This window comes from Podarcis erhardii (assembly GCF_964252035.2).
Source record: "Podarcis erhardii genome assembly, chromosome: 5".
Classification (NCBI taxonomy): Eukaryota; Metazoa; Chordata; class Lepidosauria; order Squamata; family Lacertidae; genus Podarcis; species Podarcis erhardii.
The window spans coordinates 40,162,981-40,176,263 of record NC_138509.1 but is presented as its reverse complement, the minus strand read 5'-3'; the positions used below and the strand labels follow the sequence as shown (position 1 = coordinate 40,176,263).

At 42.2% G+C, this 13,283-nt stretch overlaps 2 protein-coding genes across 6 annotated transcripts in view; one reads left to right on the top strand and one right to left on the bottom strand.

Annotated features, from left to right (window-relative positions):
• The window catches only part of STK32C (serine/threonine kinase 32C), a 382,168-nt gene that overhangs the window by 170,788 nt on the left and 198,097 nt on the right, over positions 1 to 13,283 (bottom strand). The gene's annotated exons all lie outside the window — the stretch shown is intronic.
• LRRC27 (leucine rich repeat containing 27) overlaps positions 8,047 to 13,283 on the top strand; it is a 40,689-nt gene continuing 35,452 nt past the window's right edge. For 2 of the 5 annotated variants that reach the window (XM_081863297.1, XM_081863295.1), the window contains exons 1-3: positions 8,052 to 8,296; positions 9,448 to 9,723; positions 9,980 to 10,110. In XM_081863297.1, coding sequence (XP_081719423.1) covers positions 9,514 to 9,723; positions 9,980 to 10,110 — 341 coding nt within the window. In that variant the 5' untranslated portion in view covers positions 8,052 to 8,296; positions 9,448 to 9,513. Of the gene's footprint in view, positions 8,297 to 8,428; positions 8,510 to 9,447; positions 9,724 to 9,979; positions 10,111 to 13,283 lie in introns of all 5 variants that reach the window. The other 3 variants (XM_081863296.1, XM_081863298.1, XM_081863299.1) reach the window with 3 other exon arrangements.

The following is a 13,283-nucleotide window of genomic DNA, read 5'->3' as shown; positions in this document are numbered from 1 at the left end:
GATGGAGTATGTTGCATGATTAGGCAGTTTGAGGCCAGCACCTCAGGTAGCTGACATTGCATTCAATGATAGGGTAATGATTTCTGATTGTCATGGAAGCAAAAATATTCCTGACAGCTCTTGCATTGTAATTATTTACTTGGGGGAGGGGGAGTGTTGTTTGTTTGGTACAAATTTCTGTTCCTATAATTGGAAGCAGCGTTATATTCTCTTTTGCTGCGAATGAAAATTGCCTTTGCAACACGAACACTCTTCCTTATAAAACGGCAAATGTTGTAAAACATGTTTATTGCGGCGATAAAAACATTGTGTGAGTAGTACAATTGTGACATTCTGGCTCTTAAGAAAGCAATATTTACTAAACGTAAAATGTCAACATATTTAGGCAGCATTTAAAAATAGACAGTGTTTGCAATCTGTACAACTAATATACCTTTTAGATGAACATGGAAGCTACTTCCCATGCAGGGCAAAGTGGGTGTGTATGTGTATGTGTGTGTGTCTGTGTGTTTAAGTGGGGTTCAGTGGTGCCTTCGACACCTGCAAGCCGGGGCACCTGGTTTTTGCTGATGCTCCTTACTTAATTTAGCCTTCCACCCCACCCCACCCCAGAAGAAAGTTGCACACAAGGTATCAGAATAGGTATCAGGGATTGGCAAAGATCAGTTGCCCCAACTTGCACAAGTGGAAGCACGTTTTGCTAAAGCAAAGTCATCATTTAATATAACCAACCTATTAGAAATACATGCACAAGATATTGATGTGCACAACCCCAGTCTCCAAGCAATGTAGAGGTTCCTGCACTTATTCAGGTTTTGTTTCCACAGTCAGCAGAGACTGTGGGTGTTTTTAGAAAATATAGTTTTATTTACACACACACACACACACACACACACACACAACACCTGAGAACAGGATGGAGAGCAGGCATAGGCAAACTCGGCCCTCCAGATGTTTTGGGACTACAACTCCCATCATCCCTGACCACTGGTCCTGTTAGCTAGGGATGATGGGAGTTGTAGTCCCAAAACATCTGGAGGGCTGAGTTTGCCAATGCCTGATGGAGAGTATCACAGCATTACCGCCCCAACAGATCTTGCTTCCCCGGTGGTTTCCAGAGAAGCTGCTGAAGGCTGAGCACAGAGCGAGGCAAGTCTTTGTGTCTCTGTGTCATCCAACTTCAAGCCCCGCACCAACCCTATTGTTCTCCAAGTACTAGCCAGGTGAGTGGCATGGTGGAAAGGCCCACCCATTTGTTCTATGGCACAGAGCAACTTATTTTGATGTGCAAAATTGTGCTACTTAAACAAAAGGAAAATAGTTTGGCAAGCTTCCCGTTATGCATTCTACCCCCAGAGATGCAACATACAAATTCCTGCTTGCCACCTTATGAGACTCAAATATAAAATGCACATTAAAAAAAAAATCAACAAGAAAATAAAATATTATCACAAGCATGTAACATACCTGCTGCTGCTTTGCCAATCCTGCCAATGATAGTTCATGGCAGGCAGCCACTATCAAAGCTCAGGATTAACAACCTACAGCTACACTAAGAGACACCCAATATGGCTTCAGCAGCAACCTCAGCTTTTGTAGCTAGAGGGAATCAGGGCCCCACCCACCCAGGCCAAGAGCAAAAAAGTCATAGGAACCTTGCATGCATGGATTCAGGGGAAGCGCTTATGGGGAAGAGGGAATGGCTAGCGGGTAGTTTTGAACCCCTATTTCTTCTTAGAAATTAGCCGCTGGGCAAAAAATAACATATTAAGGGACAAGAAAGTGTACAAAGCATGCACCTGGAAGGGTCCTAGTGAATGTTTGGCTTTCATGGGTTTTCTAAGAATGCATTTAAAACACACCGGTGTGACTTTGGAAGGTTTATCCATTTCTTTTCATAGTAAACTGAGGTGGGAAATGGCCTTCAGATCAGCTTACATTTTCACATCTGAGCAAGCAAGCAATTCCTTTGGAAAATAGCACACATCGCACTTCACGTTTCCTGCCACTGGTGTTTCTGAAAATAGTGCCAGTTCTATCTTAGAAGGTGATAATAGTGACAGCTCTTTGCCTGCTCTTTAATTAATACTATTATATCCATCTGCAGAGGTCACAGCCAAAAATGAGAACTCTATCCACAATATATTGTTACATACCATCCCCAAGCAGCGAAAGACTCCAGGGGTCTATAGTTTGCTTACAGTTCTTATGCATTATTTCTTAAGACTATTTGAAAAGCAGAGGCGGCATATATGTGAAAACTGTTGTGAAGACAAGCAAGGTGTTGCTTACTCACAGCAGTTCTGTCCTTTTATTTACTGTAGGTAACCAATTTCTTTAAGTAATCTGGTTTCAGGTTGTTCAGGGCTTTCTTTATAGGTTAACAACAGCACCTTGAAGATGGCTCAATAGCTAATAGGCAGCCAATGCAGGTTCTTCAGGACAGGTGTAATATATGCACAACCAGGAATTCATTTCAGCACCCTGGACACCTGATGGCAATCCCACATAGCATGCATGACAGTAATCCAATTGTGACTCATGTTGTTACCAGGCACCAGGGTTTTTTTTCCAGCCGGAACTCAGTTCTGGCACCTCTCAGGTGGGTGCCATTGCATTCTTAGAGAATGTGGGAGGTGTGCATGTTAAGTTTTGGCACCTCTTTTTCTAGAAAAAATAGCACTGCCAGGCACAAACCAGTGTCTAAGCCAGGCTTCTTCAACCACGGCCCTCCAGATGTTTTGAGACTACAGTTCCCATCATCCCTGACCACTGGTCCTGCTAGCTAGGGATCATGGGAGTTGTAGGCCAAAAACATCTGGAGGGCCGAGGTTGAGGAAGCCTGGTCTAAGCTATCCCTAGCATAGCACACAGCTGAAGAGATAAGGACTACTTACTATACTGAGTGCTACTGTTTTTAATAAATACTTTAATAAAGTATCCACAATTACTTACTGGTGACTGCAGCACCCACAAAACAATCGTGTTGCAGAGTAGCTTAAATGTCTCCAAATTGCTACTTGGTTTGCAGCGCAAGTTGCTCTTGTTACATTTTCATCCATGTTTCACTTGAAACCATGTTTCACTGACTAAACAAATGAGTGACAGGAATGAATTTATACACGAGAAATTGCTACAGTATATAACAGCCTGTTCTTACGTCACATAAAAGACCCTAGCATATTGTGTGGCTGATATTTATTTCCAAAATGTAAAAATTAAGGACAGGATTCAACTAGCTAGCCGAACTAGCAGAAATTTGTGTAATAACTTACGTTTGAGATAAAAGGGCCTAGCTTTAAAGATGGTGTGTGTTGCACAGTGTGAAGTTCCATGGCAACTCATCAGCTTTTATGTAAAGTACACCTCATCAGATCTGAGCAAGACAACAAAAAGTGAATTAAAGGTCACACTGGGTATACAGAAATTTGACCCACTTTAAACTTGGTTAAATCTACGCTTTGGGGCTCCTTTTTGTTTTTACTGTTTTTGCCATCTACTCTCATATTGGATTCTGTTGTATTATTTCATTTTAAATCATTGTGGAGAGGCAAGGGCCTACATTTTAGAATAAATAAATAATAATTTATCACCTTTCAGTGCTTTACCCACCTCCCAGATCAAATGGGCTCTACTGCTTAAATAAGGCCAAAATGAGAAATGATTGTGTGAGTGCAATTAGCACTCAAGCAGGATTACGACCACAGTGCATGATGAGCGTGTGCTTAACCCAGGCTTCCTCAACCTCGGCCCTCCAGATGTTTTTGGCCTACAACTCCCATGATCCCTAGATAGCAGGACTAGTGGTCAGGGATGATGGGAATTGTAGTCCCAAAACATCTGGAGGGCCGAGGTTGAGGAAGCCTGGCTTAACCCTTTCCTCCATGCCATTACTTACTTTTTTAAAAAAAGTGCACATTGATTGCTTTCAGACAGTTGACATTACATTTAGTCTGGTGCTCACTCTGCACATTAAAATATAAGAGTTACCTAATCAAATGCCTAAACAGTTTAAACCTAAACTGCTACACACTCCACGCCACAGGTATATTGAGAAGAATAGGTAAAGGGACCCCTGACCATTAGGTCCAGTCACAAACGACTCTGGGGTTGCCGCACTCGCTTTATTGGCCGAGGGAGCGGGCGTACAGCTTCTGGGTCATGTAGCCAGCATGATTAAGCCGCTTCTGGTGAACCAGAGAAGCACACAGAAATGCCATTTACCTTCCCGCCAGAGTGGTACCTATTTATCTACTTGCACTTTGACGTGCTTTCGAACTGCTAGGTTGGCAGGAGCAGGGACTGAGCAACAGGAGCTCACCCCATTGCGGGATTCAAAATGCTGACCTTCTGATTGGCATGCATGAGGCAAAGTGAGGCGACCACCTCAGGCAACAGGATCTACAGTGCACTCCTTGGAGGCTGGATCTCCTTGGCAGCCCCTCCCCAAATGCCATCTCTACAGCGACCTCTTAGTGCTGCTGGTCTTGTCCCATCCCCGGGAGGAAATGGTGGAGGGTGCCCCCTGGGATCCCCAGGGCTATGCACCCAACTAGTGTGATTCAAAGCAGGACTCTTTCCACCCTGGGACAACCATTGATTCCCACTTCAACCACTGAGTAAGGTTGATTTGATTCCCTGCTTTGTTCCCAATGTAGATATTCACTCACCCCTTCTTCCCTAGTGGAAGGATGCCAATCTGTGCTTCACCTCAAGTGCCAAAATGTATTGGCCCAGCCCTGCTCACAGTATGTGAATTGTTCTTTGTTTGACACTTTTATGAGAACTTTCATCCTTTCAACAACTTGTCAGCCTTGGGTGCATTTGCATTACTCATCCTCCAAGTGCGTATCTATTTCCACAGCTTGTATGTTCTCCTCTCGTGCAAGAAGCAATCCAGATGTCTCATTAGAAGATTTTGGACATATGCTACTTGCTTTTAGTCATTCATTCATTGGTATTTACTCACCAGCTGGAGGAAAAGGAACTATTCTTAATTGCCTTAATTTAAGAATCTGTACTTAGAAAACACAAAAACTCTCCTCCCTCACTTTTCCAAAATGAATCCCAATATGATTATTTTTATTTTCTTAAATGTAAAAGTAAAACCTGAGAGCAGTTGAATTACAGGGACAATAAGCTTGCAGTGATGATGAGGAAAGCAAACATTATTTTAGTAACTAGTATCCTCTATTGGTTAAACTACTGTGTATGGAATCTGTTTAAACAATATATGTGAAGAATGAAAATCCTCAATGTCTGGGCTTTGGTCAACACAGTGCAACACAGAGTATTTAGCTTCAATATTGAAACGGGAAAGAGAGAAAAGAGGTGGTGTTAATTTCTAGTGAGTTCAATTGTTTTATAGATTGATGCTATGCTCCTCCCTGCAGGGGCATAGAAAACAAAAAATTCCTTCCTCTCGTATTCCTAGTCATTAATGCCTCCAGCAACCATGCCACTATCTTCTGACCCTACCTGCATTTTCATTTCCACTGTCCATGTATGAAATATTTCTCTCAGGCACACTGACTTTATTCCCAGATATTGCACCATTTGACAGCATTCTATAACTTCCCACACAACATTTAGAACCCTATCCACATCTACTCAGATGGAAGCCACACTGCGTTCAATGAGTCTTAATCCCAGCAAGTACAGGATTGAAGCCTAAAGAACATTATATGATATCTCAGGAAGCCAGCCAATGGCTGTAGAGAGTTTGCCGAATGAGAGATTACAGACATACAGGAGGCCAGCCAGTGGCTAAGGAGAATTTGTTGAGTGAAAGGTAACAGCCAGTTTTTCATTTACTGTATTCCACATTGAGGAATATTTTAGTATTTAGTACAATATTTTTAGGAATTAATTAATTTGTGCCCCAAAGGTACATCTGAAAGTTTAGCATGTTCTTAGTTTTGCATTTAACACTAATCTGGATATCCAGAAAGAAATCCCCACAAAGATAAGGTGCAAACGGTGGCATTAGCCATCATCAATTTCTCACCTGTGTGCACTTTGCTTCCTCCTCTCACAAAGCAATTACTGTCTGCATCAGAATTATTTTTATAATAGCTTCTTTCTGGCAATGCCATATTGGCAATTTGATTTTCCATCTTGCGAGAATTAGGGGCGGTATGAATCAAATTATTCATAGATTACTTAACAGTTATCTAAGATTAATGTAAGTTGGTTATGTCTTATATGTTCTTTGTCTGCATTTAGCCATGTAATGGATTTTTACCAATCCCTACAAATCCTCTTGGGCGGGGAGGGAAATAGATCCTATTTCAGACTGATGCAATTCCTCACTAATCTTTGCTAGAGTTATACGCTGCAGTTTTGTATTGTATGCTAATAGATGAGGAGCTATTACATAACAATATGTGGATGGTATGGGTTGTGTTAGAAACGAACGGAAACGTAGGAGTTTTTTGAGTGATCACGGTGGCAGCATCACTTGACCACAGTAGTTCACAATACGTTATTTTGTACCATTTTGACAGCCTCGTAAATTAATCTGTTAAAGCGGGCCTCTAGAACCTGTGTCCCAAAAGGTACGCCTAAAGAAAATGCCCTAGCTTTGCTGCCAACTTGCAAATGGAAAAAAATAAAACCACATTAAGCACCAGGATGGTCAAAATACACTTGTTTGGCTTGCTAGAATCAAATCATACAAGCCTGAGTCAAAGTCATCTAGTCCAACAACCTCCTGAGATACAGGAATCTTTCACCCATGGTGGATCTTGAACCCACAACCCTGAGGGTTAAGAGCCTCATGCTCTACCCACTGAGCTATCCTGCTTGTTATATGCATTCTTGGAGACCGAAAAAACAAAGTTAATAATAATAATAATAAAGAATATACCCACAGTGCATGAGAGGACCGCCTTCCCCTCACATAATTTAAGTGTTGGTATTAAGAGACTGAAGGCCTGTGATGGGTTAGTTGAAGCTGCGTGAAATGAATGGGGGGAAATATCTGGAGTTCATAATAATGGGGTGGAAACAGCAAGCAAGGATCCAGAGCAGGACCAGATTTCGGTTTGATGAGACCCTAAGCTACTGAAGGTAATGGGGCCCTTTATACCTCCAGCTGTCCTTTGTCAACAACAAATTGTTGCTGTTTTTGGTGTTGAATATATGCTATATGGTAATTTATGGACGTAACAGATATATAAAGCCATTTGCACATAACAAAATATGTATTTTATCAAAGTAATTGTTGAGCTGAAATACAATTAAGAAGTATATTAATAGTGAAATAATTATTAAGCTCTAACTTAAAATGATTTTTTATTCGTAACAAACTTAATAATGCAAACACATTGGCATTTGGCAATAACAAAAGTTCCTTTAGAAACACAATTTACAAAGACTCATAATCAGAATGTAGACACCCTATATATAGAAATGAGCAAACCAGTGATATTTTAGGGAGCAGGCTAGCATCTTACATCATAGGGGCCTACACAACACAAAGCACTGTTGCTGTATGTAGGTTTTATTTTATTTGTTTTTTATCTTGTATTTCATAGGAGCCAACACAACACAAAACACTGTTGCGGTATGTAGGTTTTATTTTGTTTTTTATCTTGTATTTCATAGGAGCCAACACAACACAAAACACTGTTGCGGTATGTAGGTTTTATTTTATTTGTTTTTTATCTTGTATTTTGGAAATGTACATCCAGGCTTTTTTCCCCTTTAATTTTTTGGGAAGCTTGTTTAGCTTATACGTAAATCCACCACTGCCTGTGATGGGTTAGTTGAAGCTGCATGAAATGAATAAGGGGGGGAATATTTGGAGTTCATAAGAACGGGGTGGAAACAGCTAGCAAGCATCCAGAGGGGGAGCGAAGAGCCGAAAAGGGAGGAGACGTTTTCCCCCCTTCCCCGCCCTCCCCGCACCCTGCCTGGATGTTTTGTGCGTTTTCTGTGTACCATCCTTCAGACACCCTCGTCCCACCTAAGGTGCAGGAGGCGGCGGGAGGGGGAAAAGGGACGCAAAGCAGGCTGGGATGTGGAGGGAGCCAGGGGTCGGCCTGGGCTGCATTGCGCGGGCCTCCCTCTCCCTTCTTCTCCCTGGCGGCGCCGAGGGAGGCCTCCGCCTCCGCCTCCTCCTCCCGGCGCTCCCCGGCAGCTTGAGAGTTGCCATGGCGACCGCGGCCTAGCGGCCTGCTTGTTACCCTTCGGCCACGGCATAAAGGAAGCTCGCGGCGAGAGGGGCAGGAGGAGGAGGGAGGTCGCCCCGCTCTGGCACTGGGGGGCCTTCACAGTCCCCGGGAAGAAGTCGGTGAGGAAGTGGGGGGCTGCCTGGCTGCTGGGGGCCTTTTTAAGCGGGAAAAGAGGAAGGTTTGGGGAGACAGACATGGGGAAAGGCGAGTTTCATGTTCTGTGGGGAGAAAACTGCTTTTTAACTCCACAGAACTCAGGAGCCGCCTTCGTTCTGGGCGCGCAGCCGCATTAGAAACGACGACGGGAGAGAAAAGCTCCTAGAACCGGAACCGTAAGAGGGACCGACGAGGGTCATCTAGTCCAACCCCCTGCCAGGCAGGAATATTTTGCCCAGCGTGGGGCTCGAACCCACGATCCTGGGATGCAAAAGTCTCAGAAATAGGAAAAGGGCGCGCGGGGGGGGGGGATTGCCGTCTTCCCGGCTCCTTCTTTGTCACCATGTGGACCCTTAATGCAACTGCTAGTTTTTGTTGTTGGTTGGCTCTTCCCGTTATTATCTATGCCCCAGCGCGGGGGGGGGGCGTTTCACACGTTGCACGTGACCATCCAGGGATGGGGAAATCGCAGGTGTATTGTCACATGATGGCACGAGTGTGTGTGCATTTTGACACGTGTATGTAGGGGATGCACAGGCTGCTGGGCAGTTTTCTTTTGGGGGCCAGGGTACTTGGAGCATTAGAACCAATTTCTCTCCTTGATTTCTTCAAAGGGAAGAGATGTTATGTTAGTGTTCAGAATCCCACTGCTCCAAGTATTGCCACTCTCATCAGTCCCCTTTCCCCATCCTCTTGTACACTTAATTTTTTTTATTATTCTTAAGATAATACTTTGCCATCCTGTTACTTATGCTGATTTAAATGTGGATTTTACTGTCTTTTATTTTCATTTGTAATGCTTCTGTTTGGTGTAGCTTTCTCTTTGATGTTCTAAGATAGGAGGTTAACCACTGAGAGATTCTTTTTATTTTATTTTTATTGCTATCTTTGGAAATACAAAGAACAATGCTCTAATGGGGCTACTGTACAAGTTATGTAAAGAAAGAAGTTACTCCTGTTGGTCTGGAAAGCTGATTGTCTGAACAGACAGTATAAAGTATTTAGGTGGTTGATTCACCTGCATTATATACTTCTGTTACAGCACATTTGGGGGGGGGAGTTGCTGGTACATTCCAGTTTTTCTATATATATAAAAAAATCTGTTATTTTTCAGCTTATTGCTTACCTTTGGATGATGAGTGTGTAGGTTTCTGGTTTAGGCCAAGTGGTTTCTCGTCAAATGGAGGAAAAGTGGACTTCCTCAGAAACTGATGGTGCTGGTGGTGATAATGCAGAAAACAAAAGGAGAGGTGATTCTGATTCCGGTTCATCAAGTCGTATCTGCCAGGCTCTTGACAAGCTTGAATCTAATTCTACAATCTCTCTGGATCTGAGTAGAAAAGATCTACAGCATCTAACGGATGACATATACAAGTTACTTAACCTTAGAGTAAGTTTCTCATACATAATAACAGTTGTTAAAATATCCAATCAGTAAAGAGTAGCTCAGTTATAAAGTATAAAAACTTAACAGCGTTCTTGTGCACAAATTAAAAGTACAATTTAATTATTCGAATATACTTTCTTGAATAATTCTAAAGTTTTACATATTTTTGAGTATTTCTAAGGAATTAATAACACATGAATTATACACCAAGCAATCGTTGCATATTTGTGTGTGTGCATAATATATATATTTGTCTTAGCATTTGCATCTGGAAGGAAATGTCCTGTCCGTAGTTCCTGAGGATTTCTTTCAGAATGTGCCAAACCTTGTTTGGCTCGATCTGCGTTACAACAAAATTCAAGAGCTTCCCCCTGGAATTGGATGCCACAAGTATGTCTTCTGCCCTTTTACCTGTTTATCATTCTTTAAATTATTCTGTCTGTTGAACAATACATACCCATTATGAAATTAAGTACTATTCCATTTCTCCCCAATTGACACCAGAAATTATAGTATAAGAAATAGATTTAACACAGTTGGTTGTAGGCCAAACTACATGTTACATTTGTCACTTTTTAAAAAGTATGCTTAAATTGGTCACTTTTTTGTTTTGAACAGTGGTGTGGAAACTCTGGCCCAGAGGCCTAGCTGGTGCAGCATAGGTCTCATTTTGCTTGCAACAACACTCACCTGCCTCACACCTGGCATAAGTGATGTCAGATGTAGGGCAGCTATGGATGTGGCCACAATTGCAAGGTTAATCCACCACAGTAGAGATTTTCCCATCCAAATGGAACACATTTTTCTTTGCAGACATATGTAGGAAGCGGTTTGAATCCAAACTGCTTCCTCAAAATGAATTTCAAAGAAGCACCCTGTGATCGCTAAGTAACAGCAAGCCTCTTTGAAGGTACATTATCAGTGTCAAGATGTACTGAGGCAATAACTGGATATATATTGCCAATGGATCCCTTAACCATGTTGTTTGGTTATATAAATGTACTAGCAGAAGATAAGGAATTGTTCCTGCATCTGTTAACTGTTTGTGACATAACTATTTGTTATAATAGTTATAATTTTAAAAAGACACCAACTTTGGAACAATGGATTACACTGGGCAACAATTTTTTACTTTTTGAATGTTGTCTAGATTTCTACAACTGATTTAGGGTATTTTTGCGCTGCTGAATCAGGAAATGGCATCCGTTTCTCCATCAGGTCAGGTTTACTGTAAACTGAATGGTGGGGATTGCTAAAGGTAAGTACATGTAAATTGCATGTTGCTTCACCATTTTTCAATCTTCAGGGCTTGAACTTCCGTTTCTTGGAACTCCTGGAATACTCAGCGGCAGGGAGGTCTCTCTTCAGAGTCCAACAGTAGTCAGCCATCATGACTGTGTCCCAGCGACCCTGATACCTGGTCTCCATCTCTTTCATGTCCTGATGGAATCTCTCCCCCTGCTCGTCACTCATTGAACCCAGGTTCTCAGGAAACCGGTCCATATGTGAAAATAGGTAGTGCATCTTGACGCTCATGTTGCAGCCCAGGTTTCTGAAAGCAGTCAGCATGTTGTTGACAAGTTCTGCGTAGTTTCTGGCCTTATTGTTGCCAAGAAAGTTCTTCACTACCAGAACAAATGCCTTCCACGCTTCCAGTTCCACTTCGTTCATTGAGTTTCCGAATTCTGGATCTCTGATGAGCTGATGGATCTGAGGACCGTCAAAGATGCCAGCTTTCAACTTTTCCATGGTCAATCCTGGAAAAGCCTGGCACAAGTAAGTGAAGCAGTCTCCATCCTTGTCCAGAGCCTTGGTGAACTGCTTGATTAAGCCGAGCTTGATGTGCAGCGGTGGGAAGAGTATTCTGTCTCTGTCTACCAGAGGGTCGTTGATGACGTTCCTTTCTTTGCAAGGCACCAATCCCCCCCCACACAGGCCAGTCCTTCGTGTAATGCTGAGCATGGTCCCAACTATCCCACATGCACAGAAAACATGGGTACTTGGTGAAGCCAGACTGTTGTCCCAACAAAAAGTTCACCATCTTCAGGTCAACACAAATAAACCACTTATGCTGATCATAACCAATTTTCTCCAGCACATACTTCACCGCTTTATAGTTCTCCTTCAGTGTACTCGAGTGAGCCAGGGGTATAGAGGCAAACTGGTTGCCGTTGTGTAGCAGAACACATTTCAGTGATTGCTTGCTGCTGTCAATGAACAGTCTCCAATCTTTGGGTTCGTACTGTGGCACTCCAAGCTTGAGCAGAAGCTGCACAATATCTGCACAGTACACCAAGTCCTTCTCTTCCGAGAAAAAACAGAGGTACTCTTGATGCCTGTTGCGGAAGAAGCTGATGCGAGCACTGTCAAGGGGGTGGGTTTTTTCCTTCAATCTGGATGCCAACAGTTCGGCAGAGTCCTTTGACAAGCTGAGGTCACGAACTAGATCATTCAACTCCTTTTGGGAAAATGGATGTGGAGCATCATCTTCAAGAACCACTTCTTCTTCATGTCCTTCAACACTGGAGGCATCTTCGTCACTAATGTCAGGAAGTTCTCCGAAGATAGGCACTGGAATTTCATCACAATGAGCTACAGGACGACGTGCTGATTGAAGATCCGGATACTTCGTGGGGCAGCTGCCCCATTAACTTAGTTTTGATCCCCAACTTTATGCTTTGCCGCACCAATTTATGGAAGATTTCGAGGTTTTATGACTTCAAACTGATCCCTTTTCGACATAATCACCCAGAACTATCGGACCTGAATACTTCTTGTCATTAAAATAATCATTTCCAATCAAAACAATTATTCAACATGGCATTTTACCCCCACCAACTTCTTCTAAAATGCTCCACACAAGTGTACATGTGAACAAAAACGTAAAAAAAGACATGTGGCCATAACTCAAAAACTTGACCTGATTGAGCAAAACCAATGTGATTTTTGGATTCAGCGCATCAGATTCATCCTAAATCAACTGAAAAAACGCAGACAACAAATTTGTTGTTGACCAGTGTTATTAAAGTTTGGGATATTGTATGTATGCATAAGTTTACAAACATAATAAAAGTCAAATGGGAAAATGAAGTGCATTTATTGGTGTAACAAGCTTCAAGATAATGTAGACCCATTTGTTTCGCTTGGAACTTAATGCATTTGCATGCTTCGCCAGTTTATGGAATTGAACTCTGTAGTTTGCTTTTATATACCCATTTTTTTGTCCTTCCCTCCATCCTTTATATATTATACTGACTATAAATAAACTGAAAAGTCACTAAATGAATTGACTGAGGCCCCAAAACCTTAAAAAATATATTGCTTATTTGGAAGTATCTGTCCTAAAATGACATGGCTAAAAGTATTTTGAAACTGGTCATCTAATCAAGTTTAAACATTGTCTGATATAGAAATGCTGCTCCATTGCAGCACCTGCATCCATTATCTGATGAACCCAAGTGAAGTGACCTAACTTCTGAAGGACGTGACATTTTTCTATTTTTTGACACTAACCATAAGATCCCTTTTGGAATCCACCTGTATAATTCACTTTCTTTGAAATA